Here is a 20,232-nt window from a genome sequence, read left to right on the forward strand (position 1 = left end):
TATGGGGATTACAAATTTAAAGATCGAATATTTTAGCAACAGCAAAGTTAATTTCTTTTTCCTTTTTGATCCGTTGCAGCATGTATGCGAATATAGGAGTTCTGATCGACTATTAATAAGGATCAAATGAGCTAAAATAGGAAATGCACTGAACAACGGTACTTTGCTATGCTCTCTCGTATTTCGTGATTATGCAAATATAAATCGTAATGAATATAAGTGTGTTTAGCTGGCAATTAGACTGGCTCGCCGGTGTTGTTTATATTTAAGATTTTTATACCTTGGCCACAAAAATAATTAATTGGCGATCTAATTTATTTGGCTTTTCTCCTTAATGATGAATAAAAACCGAGCAGTGGGTAATGTTAGAGACATTACCGAGGGTAGACGTAGGAATTGTATACGTAAAATGTGCAATTAAATATGCCAATTTGTATTGTATTTTTACATTATTTCGTATTTACTATGACTATAGGATTTAGGTATATTGAAAACGACAACTGCCATGCTATGTAGAATTAGTCATCAGCAGTTAAATTAAATAAACGGTAAGAATTGTTGAGTTTTTGTTCAGCGATTACAAATCATCAAAAATCTCATCGGATGTTCCTCAACCCCTGAACAACATGCTTAAAGATTCATGAACTTAGAACAAAAATTGAACTTTTGATTCTTGGTTTTGTGACAAAAAGTCAAAAGGAATGGCCGATTGTTAAAATTTTTAATTGCATCTGATGCCCACACGAGATACAGAGAACTAACAGATAATGATTGGGAGTGGGACTATCATCATCCTCCTAATTCCTAGAGATGAATGAGCCTCGGGCTGGAAATCTCTTAAATAAAGGACAAAAAAAAGAATTCTAAGTAAAAGAACAGTATTCTAAATGTGTAAACACTGGTGGCCCCAAAATTAAACAATGCGCCGTGATCGAAACTATAAAACAAAGATTAAACGGGCTGGATACGCAAAGCAGAAAACAAAATTTCTGGTTCGCGAAAACAATACTCAACATGTACTTATAATGTACCTATTTGCTAGACGAATGCACAAAGCAGATTACAGGTCATATTTGATATTTTTCAATAGATTTGAACAATTGAATTATTATCATAATTTTTGACTACAATGACAAATTGTATCGAAATTCCTCCCGAAAGTACAAATCGATGATGAGAATAATTAATCAGAAGCAACATGAATTCCTTTTATCATCTCAAGAAAAAAATACACTTCTTATTTTATGAACCAATCTGCTGTCCATGAACTGGCGGCGTGTGCTGTAGTGGACCAAATTTATAAATTACCTTACGAGATAACACTGGAATTCTTATTCATTTCGGCATTACGTTGTTCTTAATAGGTGTGCCTAACGAGAAAAGCGTATAGGAATCCGAAGCGAAGCCCGGAGCTCAGAAGGAGCCAGATGAGAAGTGGGCGATGCTGCTGCTGCTGCTGCCTCTACCGCTGCTGCAATCGTAAAACACACAATGAACCCGACACAGTACGGAAAGGATCCCATTAGCATCCACGAGCTGCGGCGAGATGAAAACCCGGTGCGACGGGCCAATCCTTTCTCGCGGTTCACCTTCTGGTGGCTGAAGGACCTGTTTCGCGTCGGACTCGAACGGCCAATTGACGAGGCCGACATCTACGAGCCGCTCACCGAGCACCAGAGCGAACAGCTCACCTATCGGTTCGAGGACTGCTGGAAGCGGGAGTTAAAGCGTGATAAACCGAGCTTTCTGGCGGTCATTCGGGTGATTTACGGATGGACCATTCTGTCGAAGGGCTTTCTGTATACCTCGGTGGATTCGTTCTCAAGGTAATTGCGCCAAAATGTAATGAGCGTAAATTTGACTTTCAGATTTGATTTCGGTTTCCTTTATGATCTCGCCCTCGGTAGGATCTTTCAACCGTTATGTCTTGGAGGGCTGGTTTCGTATTTTGCGCCCGGGCAGACCACCATTAGCAAGGAGGAAGCGTACGGATATGCGGGCGGAATTGTGCTTTGCTCGCTGCTGCCGGTGATGATATTCCATCACTACATTCTGTACATATTTCAAATCGGAATGAAGATACGAGTTGCGTGCTGCTCGTTAATGTACAAAAAGGTGAGTAACTGTTTAGTTTTCTACAGGCAAAGATTCAAAATATATCACTATTACATAATCGATTTGAGGAAGAATCTCATGATGAAATATCAAATTTACGAATGACATGTTTTTGTTTTTGAATTTGGCCTCGTTTGTTTTATGAAAAAATCCTACTGGGTCAATGTCATAACAATGACTATTGAAACATGCTTTGACCGCTGAAGACCACAAGACATCTAACAGAATAAAAGCTCTTCGAAATAAATGTTTTCTAACCCCCTTTATATGTGTGTCTCTGTCTCTTCCTATTCCAGGCGCTTCGCATCACCAAGGCAGCCGGCACCGATGGCCTCACCGGACAGGTGATTAATCTGATGTCCAACGACGTTAGCAACTTTGACACGGCTGTCGGTTTCGTGCAGGACATCTGGAAGGGTCCCATCGAGCTGCTGGTGCTGGGTTTCTTCATATACCGGGAGATTGGCGTCGCCGGTTTGATTGGTATTGCATTCCTGCTGAGCTTCATACCGTTGCAAGGTACGCACCAAAGCTTCTCTCTGCATATGACAAATGGGGATTATCTATCGGATATTATTGCGAAAGGGGACAAGTCAAAAGATTGACGTCCGGGCTTATCAGAATTAACGCACGGTCATCACGTCCTTGAATTATGTTTTGCGGACAGACAATGATATTGGATCGGTTGAGAGGGAGTTCAAGAAACGATATTTTCCTCACTGTTTGATTGGGAGAAGTGAAACAACGATGAGACGAGAGTATCAATTTGCAGAACAACACAATTTCATCATGATTTTTTTTAAAAATATGAAAAAAAAAACATGTGTCTAATAGTTTTGCAAGTATGAACGGATTCGATTTGCTTCCTTCATATTATATTTTGAAAGATGCACTCATGCTGTACCCTTTAAATTGAGTTTCAAAAAGTAGTTTGTTTCCGAAATACAATTGATTGTTATTAACAATTTGTTGATTAATGTAAAGAAGGGTTTGCCATTTTGAGTTTTTGAGAAATATTATTTCACCACATATAAAAATTTCATACACTATTACGAATTAATAATATGTATTCGTTAAATATTTTATTGATTTTTAGACAAAGTGAAGACGGTTATATCATAAATAAATTTGTCAAAATTAACAAATATAAAGAAGAATCCAAAAATGTAGCCAAAACCGTGGCTAAAACTTATTTGCAGAGGCGTGAACATTTTTATTGTCTCCTTAGGGGAAAAATTTGCATATTTCCTAACACAAAGCCTTACCTGTATGATACATCTTTCACTCGCCGTTGAGCGGCCTTATATCTATTATAAGACTTGAATTCCCTCACCACCTTAGCTTAATCTTGTTCCAGTGTTTCGTTTGCCATAAATACGGTTTTACGACACGCTCCCTCCGAGCTATCTTGGAAAGCATTTCCCTGTTAGGTATTGTACAACCATCCCCGTAAAACAACGGCTCCTCATTCCTCGGACGCTAAACAGTCCAATTTGTCTTGTTAACTCGCAAACGTGAGAAAACTTATTCTGTGGGCTATAAATACACAATGCTTGCAATCTACGTGGTATAAGGAGCAAAACTTCACGCTGCAGAACCTAATAAATTTTAAGAAACAAAAAAACATGGTTTGGTAAAGTTAATTTTACGTTTGTCTATGGTACGCGTCCCTTAGGATGTGAAATATGACAGAAGCTGATGTTCGGTTGTTTGGTGAACATTATCACAGATTCGCACGCTATTTAGTTTCAGTGATTTTACGCACGAAAGATGATGTGGCGGGATTTTAGTTTGTGAACATCAATATAAAGATGAAATGCTTGACTTATTCTGTATTGTGTAATTTTGACTGATAGCCGTCACAATACCTACATAAGAATTGATTAAGGTATTATCCAAATTATTTAGTTAACGGGTACAAGCATTTTATGTAGTTGAAACAGTTACCCATTTTCACCCCCGACAATGGTACTTTATGTTTGAATATCTCCTTTTTTGTGTTATACTTGGAATGCTAATCGAATCAAATGTTAACTTGCCATGAATTCAAGATCAACCATTTTAATAACTTATTACTCACATTTTGACATTTTTTTAAGAAACGAAGACAGATATTTTTTGCAAGCAATTTATTTTGCTTTTGATGATTTTAGATGATATTCGATGGATTGTTTTCCCATGAATTTGAATTAGTTCATCGACATTCGGACAAAAATTGAAAACAAATTCATACCCGAAGTTTTTATCTTCATTTTCCAGGAGTTTTGACAATTGAAAACGATTTCGGAGGAATTCAATTCGGAAATTCGGAAGAATTCCTTCCAGGAACTCAAAGAAATTCTTTTCAGGAGTTCGTAGGAACTTGTTTCGAGAATTTGAAAGAATTCTGTTTATGAATTCTATGGAATTCCTTTCGGGAATTTGAAGGCATTCCTTTCGCAAATTCGGAAGAATTGTTTTCAGGAATTCGCAGGAATTTATTGCCAGAACTCGGAGGAATTCTCTCACGGAAGTAGGAGAAATTCCTTCAATAATTCGGTGGAATGCCTTTCAGGAATTTGGAGGAGCTTCCTCCCGGAATTCGAAGAAATTTTTTCACGGATTCGAAGGAATTACTTCCCGAAATTCGGAGGAATTCCTGGGACTGAAAAAAAAATCCTTTCTGGAGTTCGGTGGAATTTCTTCCGGAATTTGATGGATTTGCTTGAAGGAATTCCTCTACAAAATTCGGCGGAATTGTTTCTCGGAATTCAGAGCAATTCTTCTCCTGAATTTGGAGTTATTCAATATCGGAATTCGAAGAAATTGGGAGGAATTCCTTCCCGAAGTTCAGAGTCATTTTTTCTCGAAATTCAAAAGAATTTCTTCCCAAAATACGGAGGAATTCCTTTCTGGAATTCGGAGGAATTCCTTCCCAAAAATCGGAGGAATTCCTTCCCGGAATTGAGAGGACTTGGAGGACTCAGAGGAATTCTCCACAGAAATTCAAAGGAATTCTTTCCCGGAATTCAAGAGAATTCCTTAACAGATTTCGGAGAAATTCCTTCTTAGAGTTTTGAGAATTTCCTTCCCAGAATGCGTAGAAACTTTTCGGAAGAATTTCGTCCAGAAATTTGGAGGATTTTTTCCCCGGAAATCAGAGGTTTTTTTCATCCAAAATTCGGAGGCCCCTAATTCGGAAAAAATCCTTCAAAGAATTCTAAGGAATTCCTTATCGGAAATAAGAGGACTTGCTTATCTAAAATTAGAGGATTTTTTTACCGCAATTCGGAGAAATTCCTGCCCGTAATATGGAAAAAATATCCTTCAAAGAATTCGGATTCCGGAAGGATTTCTTCTCAGAGCTCGGTGGAATTGATTCCCGTAATTCGGAAAAAAATCTTCCCGGGATTCGGAGGAAATCCTTTCCTGAATCGAGAGGATTTTTTCAACGGAATTCGGAGGAAATCCTTAACGAAATTCGGAGGAATGCTATTCTGAAATTCGGAGGAACTCCTCGGAGGAATTCCTGCTTTCCGAAATTTGAAGCTTTTTTTACTGAAATTCTGCCAGAAATTTGTAAAAAAATCCTTTCAATAATTCGGAGGTATTTGCGGAATTCGGAGGAACATCCTTTTTGTTCTTTCGAGAAATTGCTTCCGGGAATTTTGAAGATTTTCTTCCCGGAATTCGATGGAATTGTTCCGCGGAATTCGGATTAATCACTATCCGTAAATCAAAGGCGTACCTTTTCGGAATTCGAAGAATTTTTTTCTCGTAGTTCGGAGGAATTTCTTTCCAGAGGTTGAAGGAAATCCTCTCTGGAATGAATTCCTTTCCTAAATTTCGAGGATTTTTCCCGTAATTCGAAAGAAATTACTTCCCAGAATTCAAAGAAATTCCTTCTCGGAATTTAGAGAAATTCATTCCCAGAAATCGGAGATTTTTTTTACCGAAATTTGGAGGAATTCCTGCCCTAAAGGCTGAACTAGTATTAATTTCTTCTTTTGTGCCACTGACCTTGCGATAATGAAGGGGGTGGGAAATAAGAAATAAAGGCATAAATTGATAAAATAAAAGAAACTCATCAGTTTTCTTATAAAAAATGTTATGGAAGTTCAAAATTTTATTATTTTTTCGGTAATGTTTCGAAATCCCCCCTCAAATAAACAAATTTGGCCACAAAATTTTGAGGGGGGTGATGACAGAAGAAGACATTAAAATTTGTTCCGCCTAATTCGGAGGAATTCCTTAAGGTAATTCGGAGAAATTCCTTAACGGAGAAAGAATTCTTTTCCAGAATGCGAAGGATTTTTTTTCTCTCGGAATTCAAAAGGAACTCTTTCTTGGAATTCGGAAAAATTCCTTCCCGGAAAGCAGAGAAATTCCTTTCCAGAATCGATAGGACGCAAAATTAGAATGAATTTCTTCCCAGAATTCGGAGGAATTTCCTTCTCGAAATTCGGAGGAGTTCTTTACTGGATTTCGGAAGTATTTCGTCCAAGAATTCGGAGGGCTGCTTCCCGGAATTCCCGGAGAAATTCCTTCCTGGGAACAGGAGGATTTTTTTTTACCGAAATTTGTAAAAAAAATTTTTTCAAGGATTCGGAGGAATTCCTAAATGAAATTCGAAAGAATTCTTCTCCAGAGTTCGAAGAAATTCCTTTCAGGGAATTTGAAGGAGTTTTTTCGCGAAATTCGGAGGAATCCCATCACGGAAATGAGAGGAGTTTCTTCCCGGAATTCGGAGGAATGCTTTTTCGAAATTCGGAAAAAATCCTTCCTGGCAATCGGAAAAATTACTGGAAATCGGAAATATCCAGAATTGATAGGACTTGCTTTCCGAAATTCCTTCATGATATTCAAAAGATTTTTTTTTCACGAATTCAACGAAGTTCTTTTATGGAATTAACAGAATTCGTAGGAATTCCTTTCCGAAATTCGAAGGAATTCTTTAGCAAAATTAGAATGAATTTCTTCCCAGAATTCGGAGGAATTTGGAGGGCTGCTTTCCGGAATACGGAGAAATTCCTTCCTTGGAATCGGAGGATTTTTTTAACCGAAATTCAGAGGAATTTCTGCTCGAAATTCGGATAAATTTCTGCTCGAAATTCGGAGGAAATTCTGCTCGAAATTCGGAAAAAAATCCTTTCAAGAATTCAGAGGAATTCCTAAATGAAATTCGAAAGAATTCTTCTCCAGAATTCTAAGAAATTCCTTTCAGGGAATTCAGAGGAATTTTTTCCCGAAATACGGAGGTATTACTTCCTTAACGAAATTCGGAGGAATGCTTTTCCGAAATTCGGAGGAATTCCTTCCCGGAAATTGGAGAAATTCCTTCGCGGAGTTGATAAGGCTTGCTTTCTAATAAAAACATTAAAAAAATTCGCTTTCCAGAATTCGCTTTTTTTCGGAATTCAACGGAATTCGTTAACGGAAATAACGAAATTTGTAGGAATTTCTTTTTTTTTTCCAATTTCGTTTATTTGGTAGGCTCAGGCGTGTATAACACTTTACGGAGCCATTGTTCTTTGTGATATATACAATCAATATCATTTTATTATACGGTTAGTAAGAGGGGGTAGAAGCCAGCGTACTCGTGGTGACTCGAGGTTAGTTTACAATGTTTAAGGATGGACGGGGCTTAGGATTTGGGATCAGGAAATTTCAGCTTCTCATCCGGGCATTTGGCGTCAGTGACGATGTGGCGTGTCGTCGTGCTCGAGGAATGGTTCGACTGGGAGCATCTTCCGGATGTCAAGAGCTATGGAGCTCTATGGAACAAAAAGGCAGAGACGGAACAAAAAAAAACTTTTAACAGTGAAAAAAACAAAATGTTAGATTTTTATGTCAGAAGCACAAAGAAAACTATAAATGGCCTGCATATAGACAACATCACGATCTCCCAAAACACCGCGAACTTCCCTGAAGGGTTGTTTACCTCGGGCCACAAGGGTATCCAATAATTGCTCTCTGGAGGCGTCATTTTCCGAGCAGGACCAAACTACGTGATCGATGTCATCATAATCGGCTCCGCACCTACATAAGTTGCTATCGACAAGGTTTATTCTGTACAGATGTGCGTTTAGTGAATAGTGATTGGACATAAGCCTCGACATCGTGCGAATGAAGCCTCGACTTAAGTCCTCACCTCTGAACCACGCTCGCCCAGAAACTTTTGGAACTATGGAAAATAGCCACCGTCCAAGTTCGTTGTGTGTCCAATTTCTTTGCCAACTTTGAAGAGTACTCTGACGGACTAATGGGAAAAACTCGTTGCTCGAGTATTGTCTATCATAAACCTCACCTTCCTGTGCGCCCACCTTTGCCAGCGAGTCTGCCTTCTCATTGCCGTAGATTGAGCAGTGAGATGGGACCCAAACAAAGGTAATCTTGAATGATCTTTCGACCAAAACACGCATCTGCTCTCTTATGTTTGTAAGAAAGTAAGATGCGTGCTTAACAGGTTTCATCGACCGGAGTGCCTCGATAGAACTGAGACTATCCGAGAAGATGAAATAATGGCCTACTGGCTGATTGGACGTTATCCCCAAAGCGAAGTTAATCGCTGCCAGCTCCGCAACATAAACCGAACACGGTCCCTGAAGTTTTCGGCAGGTGGTTGAAGTTACATTCAAAACACCGGAGCCAGTGGATCCGTTAATGCGAGAACCATCAGTGAAATATCTGTTGTTGCAATTGATGTGTTCATATTTTTCTGAAAAAGGGAGGAATAGAAATATTTCGAAGATGATCTGGTATTCCTTGAATAGCATGTTTCATGGACAGATCGTATTCAATTGAGGAACTGTCGTTGGTGAAGTGAACTCGAGGTGGATTATAACACGGAAGACAAAGATCTGAAGAAATGTAGTTGAGATAGACTCTAAGGAATCTTGAACGACAAGTTAGTTCAAGCATATTATCGAAGTTATCTAGAACAAGTGTGTTACTTGTTCCACATTTGACGAGTATTCTAAGTGAGAGCTCCCAGTAACGGTGCTTTAATGGAGTGACTCCAGCAAGCACCTCCAGGCTCATGTTATGCGTTGAATGCATGCAGCCAAGGGCAATACGCAAACAACGATACTGAATTCGTTCCAATTTGATCAGGTGGCAATCAGCTGCTGAGAGGAAGCAGAAAGAGCCATACTCTAAAACAGAGAGAATAGTCGTTCTATAGAGTTTGATGAGGTCTTCCGGGTGAGCACCCCACCAGGTTCCGGAGATAGAACGTAGAAAATGGATCCTTTTCCGGCATTTTGTATCAAATACTCAAAATGGAGTTTCCAAGTACATTTAGAATCAAACACGACCCCAAGGTATTTAGAAGATAAAGATTGGTTGATGTCATCATTCAACAGTTTTAGTTTCAGTTGAGCTGGGTACCGCTTCCTAGTAAACACAACCTTAGGAATTTCTTTCTAAAATTTGGAGGAATTCTTTCTCTAACTTCGAATGAATTTCTTCCCAGAATTTGGAGAAACTCCATCTTGAAGTTCGGAGGAATTCTTTCACGTATTTCGAAAGAATATCATCCAGGAATTCGGAGTACTGCTTCCAGGAATATGAAGAAATTCCATCCCGGAAATCAGAGGAACTTTTTATCGAAATTTGGAGGAATTTCTGGCTGAAATTCGGGAAAAAATCAATTTCAAGAATTCGGAGGAATACCGTACCAGAATTCGAAGGAATTCATTTCAGGGAATTCAGAGGAATTCCTTCCCGAAATTCTGAGGAATCCCTTCCCGGAGCTCGGAGGAATTCCATTCCGGAATTCGGAGGAATTGGAATTCGGAGGGTTTTTTTTTAACGTAATTCGGAGGAATACATTTCCGAAATTCGGAGAAATTCCTTCCCGGAAATCGGAGAAATTTCTTTCCAGAATTTTTAGAACTTGCTTTCCGGAATTCAGAGGAATTCCTTTATGATATTCAAAAGATTTTTTCCAGGAATGCAACAAAATTCCTCAACGGAAATAATGGAATTCGTAGGAATTCCTTTTCGAAATTCGAAGGAATTTTTCACGAAATTCGAATGAATTTCTTCCCACAATTTGGAGGAATTCCTTCTTGGAATTCTTGGAATTCAGGGGAATTCTTTCCCGGATTTCGGAAGAATTTCGTCCAGGAATTCGGAGGGCTGCTCCCGGAATACGAAGAAATTCCTTCCTGGAAATCGGAGGATTTTTTTCCGAAATTCGGATGAAAATTCGAAAAAAAATCTTTTAAGAATTCGGAGGAATTCCTTTTTTGGAATTTGCAGGAATATCCTTTTAGTTTTTTCGAGAAATTGCTTACCAGAATTCGGAGAAAATTCCTTCCTGGAGTTCGGAGGAATTGTTTCGAGGAATTCGGATAAATCACTATCTTCAAAGCAAAGCCATACCTTTGCGGAATTCGAAGGAATTTTTTTCCCATAATTCAAAGGAATTTCTTTCCTGGGGTCGAAGGCAATCCTTTCCGGAATTTGGTGGAATTCCTTTCCTAAATTCGGAGGAAGTCCTTCTCGTAATTCGAAGAAATTGCTTCCCAGAATTCAGAGAAATTCTTTCTCGGAATTTGGAGGAATTCCTTCATGGAATTGTGAGGAATTCCTTCCCGAATTTCGGAAGAATTTCGTTCAGGAGTCCGGAGGACTTGCTTCCCGGAAATCAGAGATTTTTTTACCGCGATTCAGAGGAACTCTTGCCCGTAATTTAGAACAAAATCCTTCAAGGAGTTCATAGGTCGAAGGAAATCCTTTCCGGAATTCGGGGGAAATTCCTTTCCTAAATTCGGAGGAATTCCTTCCCATAATTCCCAGAATTCATAGAAATTCCTTCTTGGAATTTGGAGAAATTCCTTTCCGGAATTGTGAGGAATTTCTTCCCGGATTTAGAAAGAATTTCGTCCAGAAGTTCGGAGGACTTGCTTCCTGGATTTCCTTTCCGAAAATCGAGAGTTTTTTAAAATAAATTCCTGAATAAGAATTCCTGCACGTTATGCGGAAAAAAATTAAGGAATTTGGAGGAATTCCTTAACGGAATTCAAATAATTCCTTAACGTAATTCGAAAGAATTTTATTCCATAATGCGAAGGATTTTTTCTACCGGAATTCAAAGGGAGTTCTTTCTTGTAATTCGGAGGAATTATTTCCCGGAGCTCGGAGGAATTCCTACCCGGAATGCAAAAGTATTGCTTTCCGGAATTCGGAGGAATTCTTTCGCGGAATTCGGAGAGATTTCTTCTCGGAATTTGAAGGAATACCTTCGCGAAATTAGAAGAAATTCTTTCCAGGAATTCGGAGGTCTTACTTTCCGGATTTCAAAGAAATCGGTGGAATTCGTTCCTGGAATTTTTTGCCGAAATTATTTCACGGAATTCGAAGGATTTTTTAACGGAATTCGGAGGAAATTCTTAACGGAATTCGGAGAAATTCCTTTCCGGAATTGTGAGGAAATTCTTCCTGGATTTAGGAAGAATTTCGTCCAGAAGTTCGGAGGACTTGCTTCCCGGATTTCCTTTCCGGAAATCGAAGATTTTGTTTACCTAAATTCGGAAGAATTCTTGCCCGGTATGCGGAAAAAAATAAGGAATTTGGAGAAATTCCTTAACGGAATTCAAATAATTCCTTAACGTAATTTGAAAGAATTCTATTCCAGAATGCGAAGGATTTGTTCTACCGGAATTCAAAGGGAGTTCTTTCTTGGAATTCGGAGGAATTACTTCCCGGAGCTCGGAGGAATTCCTAACCGGAACTAAAAGGAATTGCTTTCCGAAATTCGGAGGAATTCTTTCGCAGAATTCAAAGAGATTTCTTCTCGGAATTTGAAGGAATACCTTCGTGAAATTAGAAGGAATTCATTCCAGGAATTCGGAGGTCTTACTTTCCGGATTTCAAAGAAATTGGTGGAATTCGTTCCTGGAATTCCTTGCCAAAATTATTTCCTGGAATTCGGAGGATTTTTTCAACGGAATTCGAAGGAAATCCTTAACGGAATTCGGAGGAATGCTTTTCCAAAATTCGGATGAAATCCTTTCCAGAAATTGGAGAAATTCCTTCCCAGAATTGATAAGTCCTAAGCTTTCTTATTAAGAATTAATAAAAACTTGCTTTCCGGAATTGGGAGGAATTCGGAATTCAACGGAATTCCTTAACCAAAATAATGGAGTTTGTAAGAATTTCTTTCCAAAATTTGGAGGAATTCTTTCCCGAAATTCGAATGAATTTCTTCCCCGAATTCAGAGGAATTTCTTCTTGAAGTTTAGAGGAATTCTTTCCCGGATTTCGGGAGAATATCATTCAGAAATTCTGAGGACTGCTTCCCAGAATATGAAATCGGAATTCGGAGGAACTTTTTACCGAAATTCGGAGGAAATTCTGGCTGAAATTCGGAAAAAAACAAATTCAAGAACTCGTTGGAATTCCTTTCCAGAATTTGAAGGAATTCCTTTCAGGAAATTCTGAGGAATTCCTTCCCGAAGGTATGAGAAAATTCTTCCTGGAATTCAGAGGAATGCCTATTCGTTATTTCAAGGAATTCCTATCCGAAATCTGGTGGATTTCCTTTTTGGAATTCGGAGGAATTCTTCCACGGTATTCGGATGAATCTTTTTCCGTAAATCAAAGGAATACCTTCGCGGAATTCGGAAGGAATTTCTTCCCGAAATTTAGAGGAATTTCTTTCTAGAATTCGAAAGAATTCCGTTTTGGAAATTGGAGAAATTCCTTCCCGAAATGCGAAAGAATTCCTCCCTGGAGTTCGGAAAAAAATGCTCCCTGGAATTCGGAGCAATTCCTTCTCGAAATTCTAAGGATTTCCATCCCGGAGTACGGAGGAATTCCTTCCGACTTGCTTCTTTAAATTCAATGAAATTTCTTTCCGGAATTCGAAGTATTTTTTCCCGGAATTCAGAGGATTTCCTTCCTTAAAATTTGAAGAAACTCTTTTCCGAAGGAATTTCTTTCCGGAATCTAAAGGAATTTCTTCCAGGAATTCGAAGGAAGGAGTGTGTGGGGCGAGACTGCCTTGTTGTGTACTACTCATACTATTTATGTCGTCTTGATGTTGATGACGAGCAAGCAGTCAAGCATCGTTCTGCCTCAGTCAGAGTCCAAAAGTGATCGGAGTAAGGTGATACCTCCGCCGAGTACAATGATGCGTAATGGGCGATTTCCTGGCGCAGTAGCAGGTTACACATTTGGCGACAGTGGCAGGTTTTACTGCTCATTTTTTGTTAGTATCAAGTGGATTAATGTTAAAACTATTTCTTAATAATAATACTGTGTCATGGAAATCAACCACTGCGCAGTCTAAAAGAAAACTGTAAATTACCAAACCAAAAAGGTTGTTTGCAGTGCTTACGAAGGAAACGGTGCTACGAGCTGGGAGAGACGCGATGACTTGTTGGTAAGTGAAACGGATTAGATTCGATGATGAAAGATGACGATGGAATGATTTGCGAGTTTTAAGGACCACAATGGCGTGTTTGGAGAACCGCCAAGTAAAGGTGAAATGATTTGCGAGTTTTGAGGATCGGAATGGCTTGGAGGACCTCGAAGTAACGATGAAATGATTTGCGAGTTTTGAAAACCGCAATGGCGTGTTTGGAGGACCACCAAGTAACGATGAAATGATTTGCGAGTTTTGAAAACCGCATTGGAGTGTTTGGAGGACCGCCAAGTAAAGGTGAAATGATTTGCGAGTTTTGAGGATAGCAATGGCTTCTTTGGAGGACCACCACGTAACGATGAAGTGATTTGCGAGTTTTGAAAACCGCAATGGCGTGTTTGGAGGACCGCCAAGTAATGATGAAATGATTTGCCAGCTTTGAGGACCGCAATGGCGTGTTTGGAGGACCGCCAAGTAAAAATGAAATGATTTGGGAGTTTCAAGTACCGCAATGGTGTATTTGAAGGACCGCCAAGCAAAGGTGCAATGATTTGCGAGTTTTGAGGACCGCAATGGCTTCTTTGGAGGACCTCCAAGTAACAATGAAATGATTTGCGAGTTTTGAAAACCGCAATGGCTTGTTTGGAGGACCGCCAAGTAACGATGAAATGATTTGCGAGTTTTGAAAACCGAAATTGCGTGTTTGTAGGACCGCCAAGTAACGATGAAATGATTTGCGAGTTTTGAAAACCGCATTGGCGTGTTTGGAGGACCGCCAAGTAACGATGAAATGATTTGCGAGTTTTGAGGACCGCAATGGCTTCGTTGGAGGACCGCCAAGTAACGATGAAATGATTTGCAAGTTTTGGGGACCGCAATGGCGTGTGTGGAGAACCGCCAAGTAACGATGAAATGATTTGCGAGTTTTGAAAACCGCATTGGCGTGTTTGGAGGACCGCCAAGTAACGATGAAATGATTTGCGAGTTTTTAAAACCGCATTGGAGTGTTTGGAGGACCGCCAAGTAACGATGAAATGATTTGCGAGTTTTGAAAACCGAAATGGCGTGTTTGGAGGACCGCCGAGTAACGATAAAATGATTTGCGAGTTTTGAAAACCGCATTGGCGTGTTTGGAGGACCGCCAAGTAACGATGAAATGATTTGCGACTTTTGAAGATCGCAATGGCTTCGTTGGAGGACCGCCAAGTAACGATGAAATGATTTGCGAGTTTTGAGGACCGCAATGGCGTGTTTGGAGGACCGCCAAGTAACGATGAAATGATTTGCCAGTTTTGAGGATGAAATGATTTGCGAGTTTTAAGTACCGCAATGGCGTGTTTGGAGGACCGCCAAGTAAAGGTGAAATGATTTGCGAACTTTGAGGACCTCAATGTCGTGTAGGGAGGACCGCCAAATAATGATGAAATGGTCTGCGTGTTTGGAGGATCATCAAGAAAAATATTTTCAGGACCACCAAGGAAATATTTTCAGGAATTCTGAGAAATACGAAAAAAATATTGTTTCGAAATTTGGAGAAATTTCTTTCCGGAAGCCGGAGGGACTTATTCCCAGAAATTCCATCCTGGAATTCGTAGGAATTCCCTGCAGGAATCTAAAGGAATCCCAGGAACTCGGAGGAACTGCCTTTAGAAATTTAGAAGAACCAGGAATTGAGAGGAACTCTATCCAGGAATTCCGAAAAAATATCCTTTCCGAAATTCTGAGGAATTCCTTCCAAAAATTCGGAGAAATTGCTTCCCGAAATTCAGAAGAATTATTTCCCGGAATTCGAAGATATTCCTTCCCAGAACTCACGGAAATTTCTTCATGGAATTCGGAGGAATTTTTCTCTGGAATTTCCATGACTCCACTCCTAGAATTTGGAGGAATTACTTCCAGAAATTCAGTGGAACTGTTGTTTTGGAATTTCGAAATTCCCGGGATTCGAATAAACTCCTTCCGTAAATCAGAGCGATTTCTTTACAGACGATTTTCTTTACATAATTCTTTTCCAGAAATTTGAGGAACTCGTTCCAGGAATAATTCCTTCCTGGAATTCGGAGGTGTTGCTCTCCGGAATTTGGGAAAAATCGTTTGCGGAATTGGGATAAATTCCTTTCCGGAATTCGGCAATACTCTTTCCGGAATGTGGAGATTTTTTTTCCGCAACTCTGAGGAATTTCTTCCCGGAATTCGGGGGAACTCCTTCCCAGAATTAAAAGGAATTCCTTCCCAGAAGTCGTAGAAATTGCTCCTTTGAATTCGGAGGAATCTTTTCATGAATTTCGGAAGTATTCCTTTCCGAAATTCGGAGGCATTTTTTTCCGGAGTTTTTGTTTATACGATTTTTATTAGAGCAGGGAATTATTTTCCAAAATTTAAAGAAATTCCTTGCTTGAAGTTGGAGGAATGCCATGCAGGAATTCGGAGGCATTTCTTGCAGTAATTCTAAGGCATTTCATGGAGGAATTGGAAGGTTTTTTTTTGCTGAAATTTATTATAGAAATTGGGAGGAATTTCTAGCAGGAATTCAAAGAAACTCCTTGCAGGAAATCGGAGAAATTTCATGCATGAATTCTTATGAATTTCTTGTAGAAATTCGGAGGAAATCCTTCCAGGCGTTTCGGGGGAATTAGTATCATAATTTTGAAAGACGTCAGGAGAACTTCTCTCACTATTCCTTTAGAATTAAAAAGTTTTGAGAAGTTCCTCCCATTTTTATTTCCTAAGTTGTTAGACATTAACATGGTAAGCTTTAAGGCTGCTTAATATTTTCGAGAATTCAAACGAATTATACCCCGATGTTATACCCCGATGTTATACCCCGGCTTTCAGCCGAAAATCCTGAATAGTAGCAACTAATCCAGTCAAAATCCCCAAAAAATATACTCCGATGCATTTCATAAAACATTCAAATTTTTGGATGAATTCACAATCATCTACTGGGGTTCATTCATTTTCTAGTAACGCCTATGTGTAACAATTCAGCTTTTCGCCATCCCCACTCCCCTGTTTGCATTTGAAAGAAGGTTTATCCATTTCAACCATTAACTCCACCGTTTCGATGTCCAGTGGAAGCACGTATCATCCATCCCCCGGTTGCGTTACGCTGTTATTTTCTTTTTATCTCTTTTCCATTTCCAGCATGGGTCGGCAAAAAGGCGGCCTCGTATCGGCTCAAAACGGCCACACGCACCGACCGGCGTGTCCGCTTTATGAACGAAATCATTCAGGCCATCCAGGTGATTAAGATGTACGCCTGGGAGCCGAGTTTCGGCCGAATGGTGGATCAAATCCGGCGCCGGGAGATTCGCGGCATCCGGGGCACGTTGTTCATACGTGCCGGCCTACTGTCGTTCAATCTGGTCTCGCGGTTATCCATCTTCCTGAGCCTGGTGGGGTACTGCTACTTCGGAAATGTGTTCACCGCCAAGAAGGTGTTCATCGTCACCTCGTACTTCAACTTGCTGTACAGTTCTATGCTGCACTTTTGGCCCCTGGCGCTGACTTCCGTCGCCGAGGGGTTGATCTCGATACGGCGGATTGAGGAGTTTTTGCTGTTGCCGGAGCGGAAAATGGTTGGGTTGTCGGGGGTGGTACCGGTGGAAAAAGCTGCTGCCCCTAATGGCCATTTGACGCCGAAGAGCGGTGCTGTTGGAGATGAGAGCGAGATGAAGCTAATGGAAAACGTGCAAATGACCAACGGCGCTGGTAGTGGAGACGGTGCTGCTGGCGGTGGGGAAAAGATTCCAACTACGGCGATGGCAATGACTGCGGTCGGGAAGATTCGCAGTAAAAGGTTCGTGAATAAGAAAGGTTTTGCCCGCAGGGGAGTTTTCATGCGCGATGGAACCGCTAGTTGGAGTAAGGATATCGCAATGGGTGAGACGACAGGTGAGAATCAATTTCATTTTTTACGATTCGATGAATTACCATGCTGGGATATGATATCATCGTCAAGGTTTAGCTTTTACTTCTCAATTACTTAAATTGCATGTGAAGCTGAAGACATTTCCAAGAAAGGTTATCATAAAGATACATTAATAAATTAAATGGATTCGTCTGACTTTCACATGACGTGTGGCAAGTGAAAACGTTGACATCATTTATAAGATTCATAATTTTTCAATGGAAACTTCATATTGAGGCTTTTAGTCTTTCACCCTATTTTGTATTAGCATATAATAAGAAAATCATTAAAATTTTCTCATTTTTGCACTTTTATTTTTCGTTATTGACGAAAATTCCTGTTTCGCCTTCCATTGTTCTCGTATTATTGTTCCTAGTTATTGATCCAGCATTTTCATCATCAAAGAAATAGAACCCGCATTTTAATATATTAAATTTAGGAACCGGAATCCGCAACATCACTCTCGCCGTGGAAAAAGGCAAACTTTGTGCTGTGGTTGGCCTGGTTGGTAGTGGCAAGTCAACACTACTGCAGGTCATTCTTGGCGAGCTGGAGTTAGACGAGGGTCAGCTGGAAATCAGTGGTGACATCAGTTATGCTTCCCAGGAGCCGTGGCTGTTCGAGGGCTCGGTCAAAAATAATATAGTGTTCATAGAAGATTACAACGAAAAGCGCTACCGGGAGGTGGTTAAAGTTTGCGCTTTGGAACGGGACTTCCAGCTGCTTCCACTGGGCGATGAAACGATTGTTGGTGAGCGAGGTATCAGCTTGAGCGGCGGACAGCGGGCTCGGATCAGTTTAGCCCGGGCAATCTACCGAAAGGCGGACATCTATCTGCTGGATGATCCGCTTTCCGCCGTCGACACCCACGTGGGGAAGCACATCTTCGAGCAGTGCATAAAGGAGTATCTGAAGGTGAGTAGACCTCGGTCGGGAGTTAATTATTAAATTTTAATAACCACGTATCAGCGTTGGTGTTAGTGGGAGGTTGTTCTCCCATTAAAGATTTAATTAAGTAATGTTTTATTGGCGCTATAAAAAGCCAGCCCATCCCGGCTTTTTATTCAATTAAAACACGCCTGGCGGTTGTGCATCGTTTCTGATGGCGTTATCACAATGGGAAAACCGTGTGGAATTTTTTTTTCATATTTTGATCATATTAATATCTGGTTTAACTGAAGAAATAATGCGCTTTTTGATTATTTGAATTTATTTCTTTCTGCTCGTATTCTGCGTCGAGCACAGAATGTTCTTCAAATATACTTTCCTAATAATTGTTTAATGAAGTCAATAATATATTCTGATTTGTACTGGTCAAGGAAAAATAAAACATAAACCTTTTACGCCCCAGATTGCATTTAGACAAGGTACTTTTATTATTATTTTGTAATTCTAAATTGTTAAGAATTGAAGTCGATCAATAATATAAACTAACATTTTTCAATAGAAGGCTCTAGTGATCAGCATTGAATAAGAAGTTTTAAACTTTAAATATGTTGAAAAACAAAAAAAGATGAATAGATTCAAGAAATTATTGTAGAAAACTAAAAAATAAAATTTAAAAAAATCTATATGCGAAATTGCGAATTAAACATGTCAGATCGATTTTTGAATGCAATATAGTGATTTTGAGCGAAAACAAAATTTGAGTTGTGGAGGGGGAGGTTTCGAAAAATCAGCCAACTTATGTGTGTTAGTCTTGATCATATTTCTGTTATTCAGACTCAACATCACGACGAAGTAATTTTAATCCAGAGTTGAGACGTTTCTTCCGGATGCATTTTGACATTAGTTCAAGGCTGTGAATTATTCCTTCATTCACGTTAAAAACTATTCAAACGAAAATTGTTCTAAATATTCAAGGCAAATTCTTCGTTTGTATTTCTAAGAAGTATTTTTCAGCTTCCATAAAATATTCTGCTAGATTTTCACATGAAATTCTATTTAATTTCGATGAACTTTTTTTTAGTTTCCAATTCATTAATTTAAATCTCTTTTAAATTTCCACGGAAAACTAATTTAGAATTTCCATGAAAAATATTTTATATTTTTTACGGAAAAATCTTAAAAATTTACAAGGGGAATTCTTTTGATCTTTTTCGGAAATTTCTTCTGTGGACTTCAACCAGATTCCAGGAAACCTGCATGTATTGCCAAAGATAAATGTGATGTTCCCGAGCACTTCCGAACACAGTCGAATTTCGCCAAGGAGTTCTTAAAATGACAAGCGATTTGTACTTGGGGAAAGCAAAAAACCCCTTTCGTTACTTTTTTTTCACTTAGCGTTTATTTGAAGGCTCAAGCGCTCGAAGGCATAACGGAGCCGAAAGTCAATTGAAATTTTATTACAATTTCATCTTTTGCTTCTTATGTTCTTATGTTAGTTTTGGGGAGCCGAAAAACTCGCGGCTTGGTCGAGGTTAAGGAGTACATACAAAAAAAATTGGATGGGATTGGGGCTTGGGATTATATTGGTGTCCGTAGGTAGCGTTGATGCAGTCTTCCCATGATGATTGGTGTGGTTCAGAACAGGGACAAACTGCAATTATACAAGCAAAACGTTTCTACCGACCGGAGTGGGAGAATACAAGGTGGACATGGCCCTACGAATGGGGGGAGAGGGAATCAAACAATGACGTTGATGCGCTTCAAAAAATTGTGAACAAGGGCCATGTAGTCAATATCAAGCTTTCCCAACACATCTCTAATGTCCTCATTTTCTGGTTTCCCTCGGGCCCGGAGGGATGCATATAAATCGGACCTGGCAATACCGTATTCGGGGCAGTTCCAGACAACGTGATTGATGTCCTGATAGCCTGCCCCACAACCGCATCGATTGCTGTCTGCGAGTCCT

At 39.7% G+C, this 20,232-nt stretch overlaps 2 protein-coding genes across 10 annotated transcripts in view; one reads left to right on the forward strand and one right to left on the reverse strand.

Moving 5' to 3' along the window:
• Positions 1–20,232, reverse strand: part of LOC134226876 (multiple epidermal growth factor-like domains protein 10) — a 447,567-nt gene that overhangs the window by 97,460 nt on the left and 329,875 nt on the right. The gene's annotated exons all lie outside the window — the stretch shown is intronic.
• LOC134226865 (probable multidrug resistance-associated protein lethal(2)03659) overlaps positions 1–20,232 on the forward strand; it is a 73,147-nt gene that overhangs the window by 15,630 nt on the left and 37,285 nt on the right. For 2 of the 3 annotated variants that reach the window (XM_062707917.1, XM_062707925.1), the window contains exons 2-6: positions 1,365–1,826; positions 1,908–2,115; positions 2,412–2,634; positions 16,613–17,362; positions 17,818–18,293. In XM_062707917.1, the coding sequence (XP_062563901.1) occupies positions 1,492–1,826; positions 1,908–2,115; positions 2,412–2,634; positions 16,613–17,362; positions 17,818–18,293 (1,992 nt within the window). In that variant the 5' untranslated portion in view covers positions 1,365–1,491. Of the gene's footprint in view, positions 1–529; positions 549–1,364; positions 1,827–1,907; positions 2,116–2,411; positions 2,635–16,612; positions 17,363–17,817; positions 18,294–20,232 lie in introns of those variants that run through there. The other variant, XM_062707935.1, reaches the window with a different exon arrangement.

Source organism: Armigeres subalbatus, chromosome 1 (genome assembly GCF_024139115.2).
Source record: "Armigeres subalbatus isolate Guangzhou_Male chromosome 1, GZ_Asu_2, whole genome shotgun sequence".
Lineage (NCBI taxonomy): Eukaryota > Metazoa > Arthropoda > Insecta > Diptera > Culicidae > Armigeres > Armigeres subalbatus.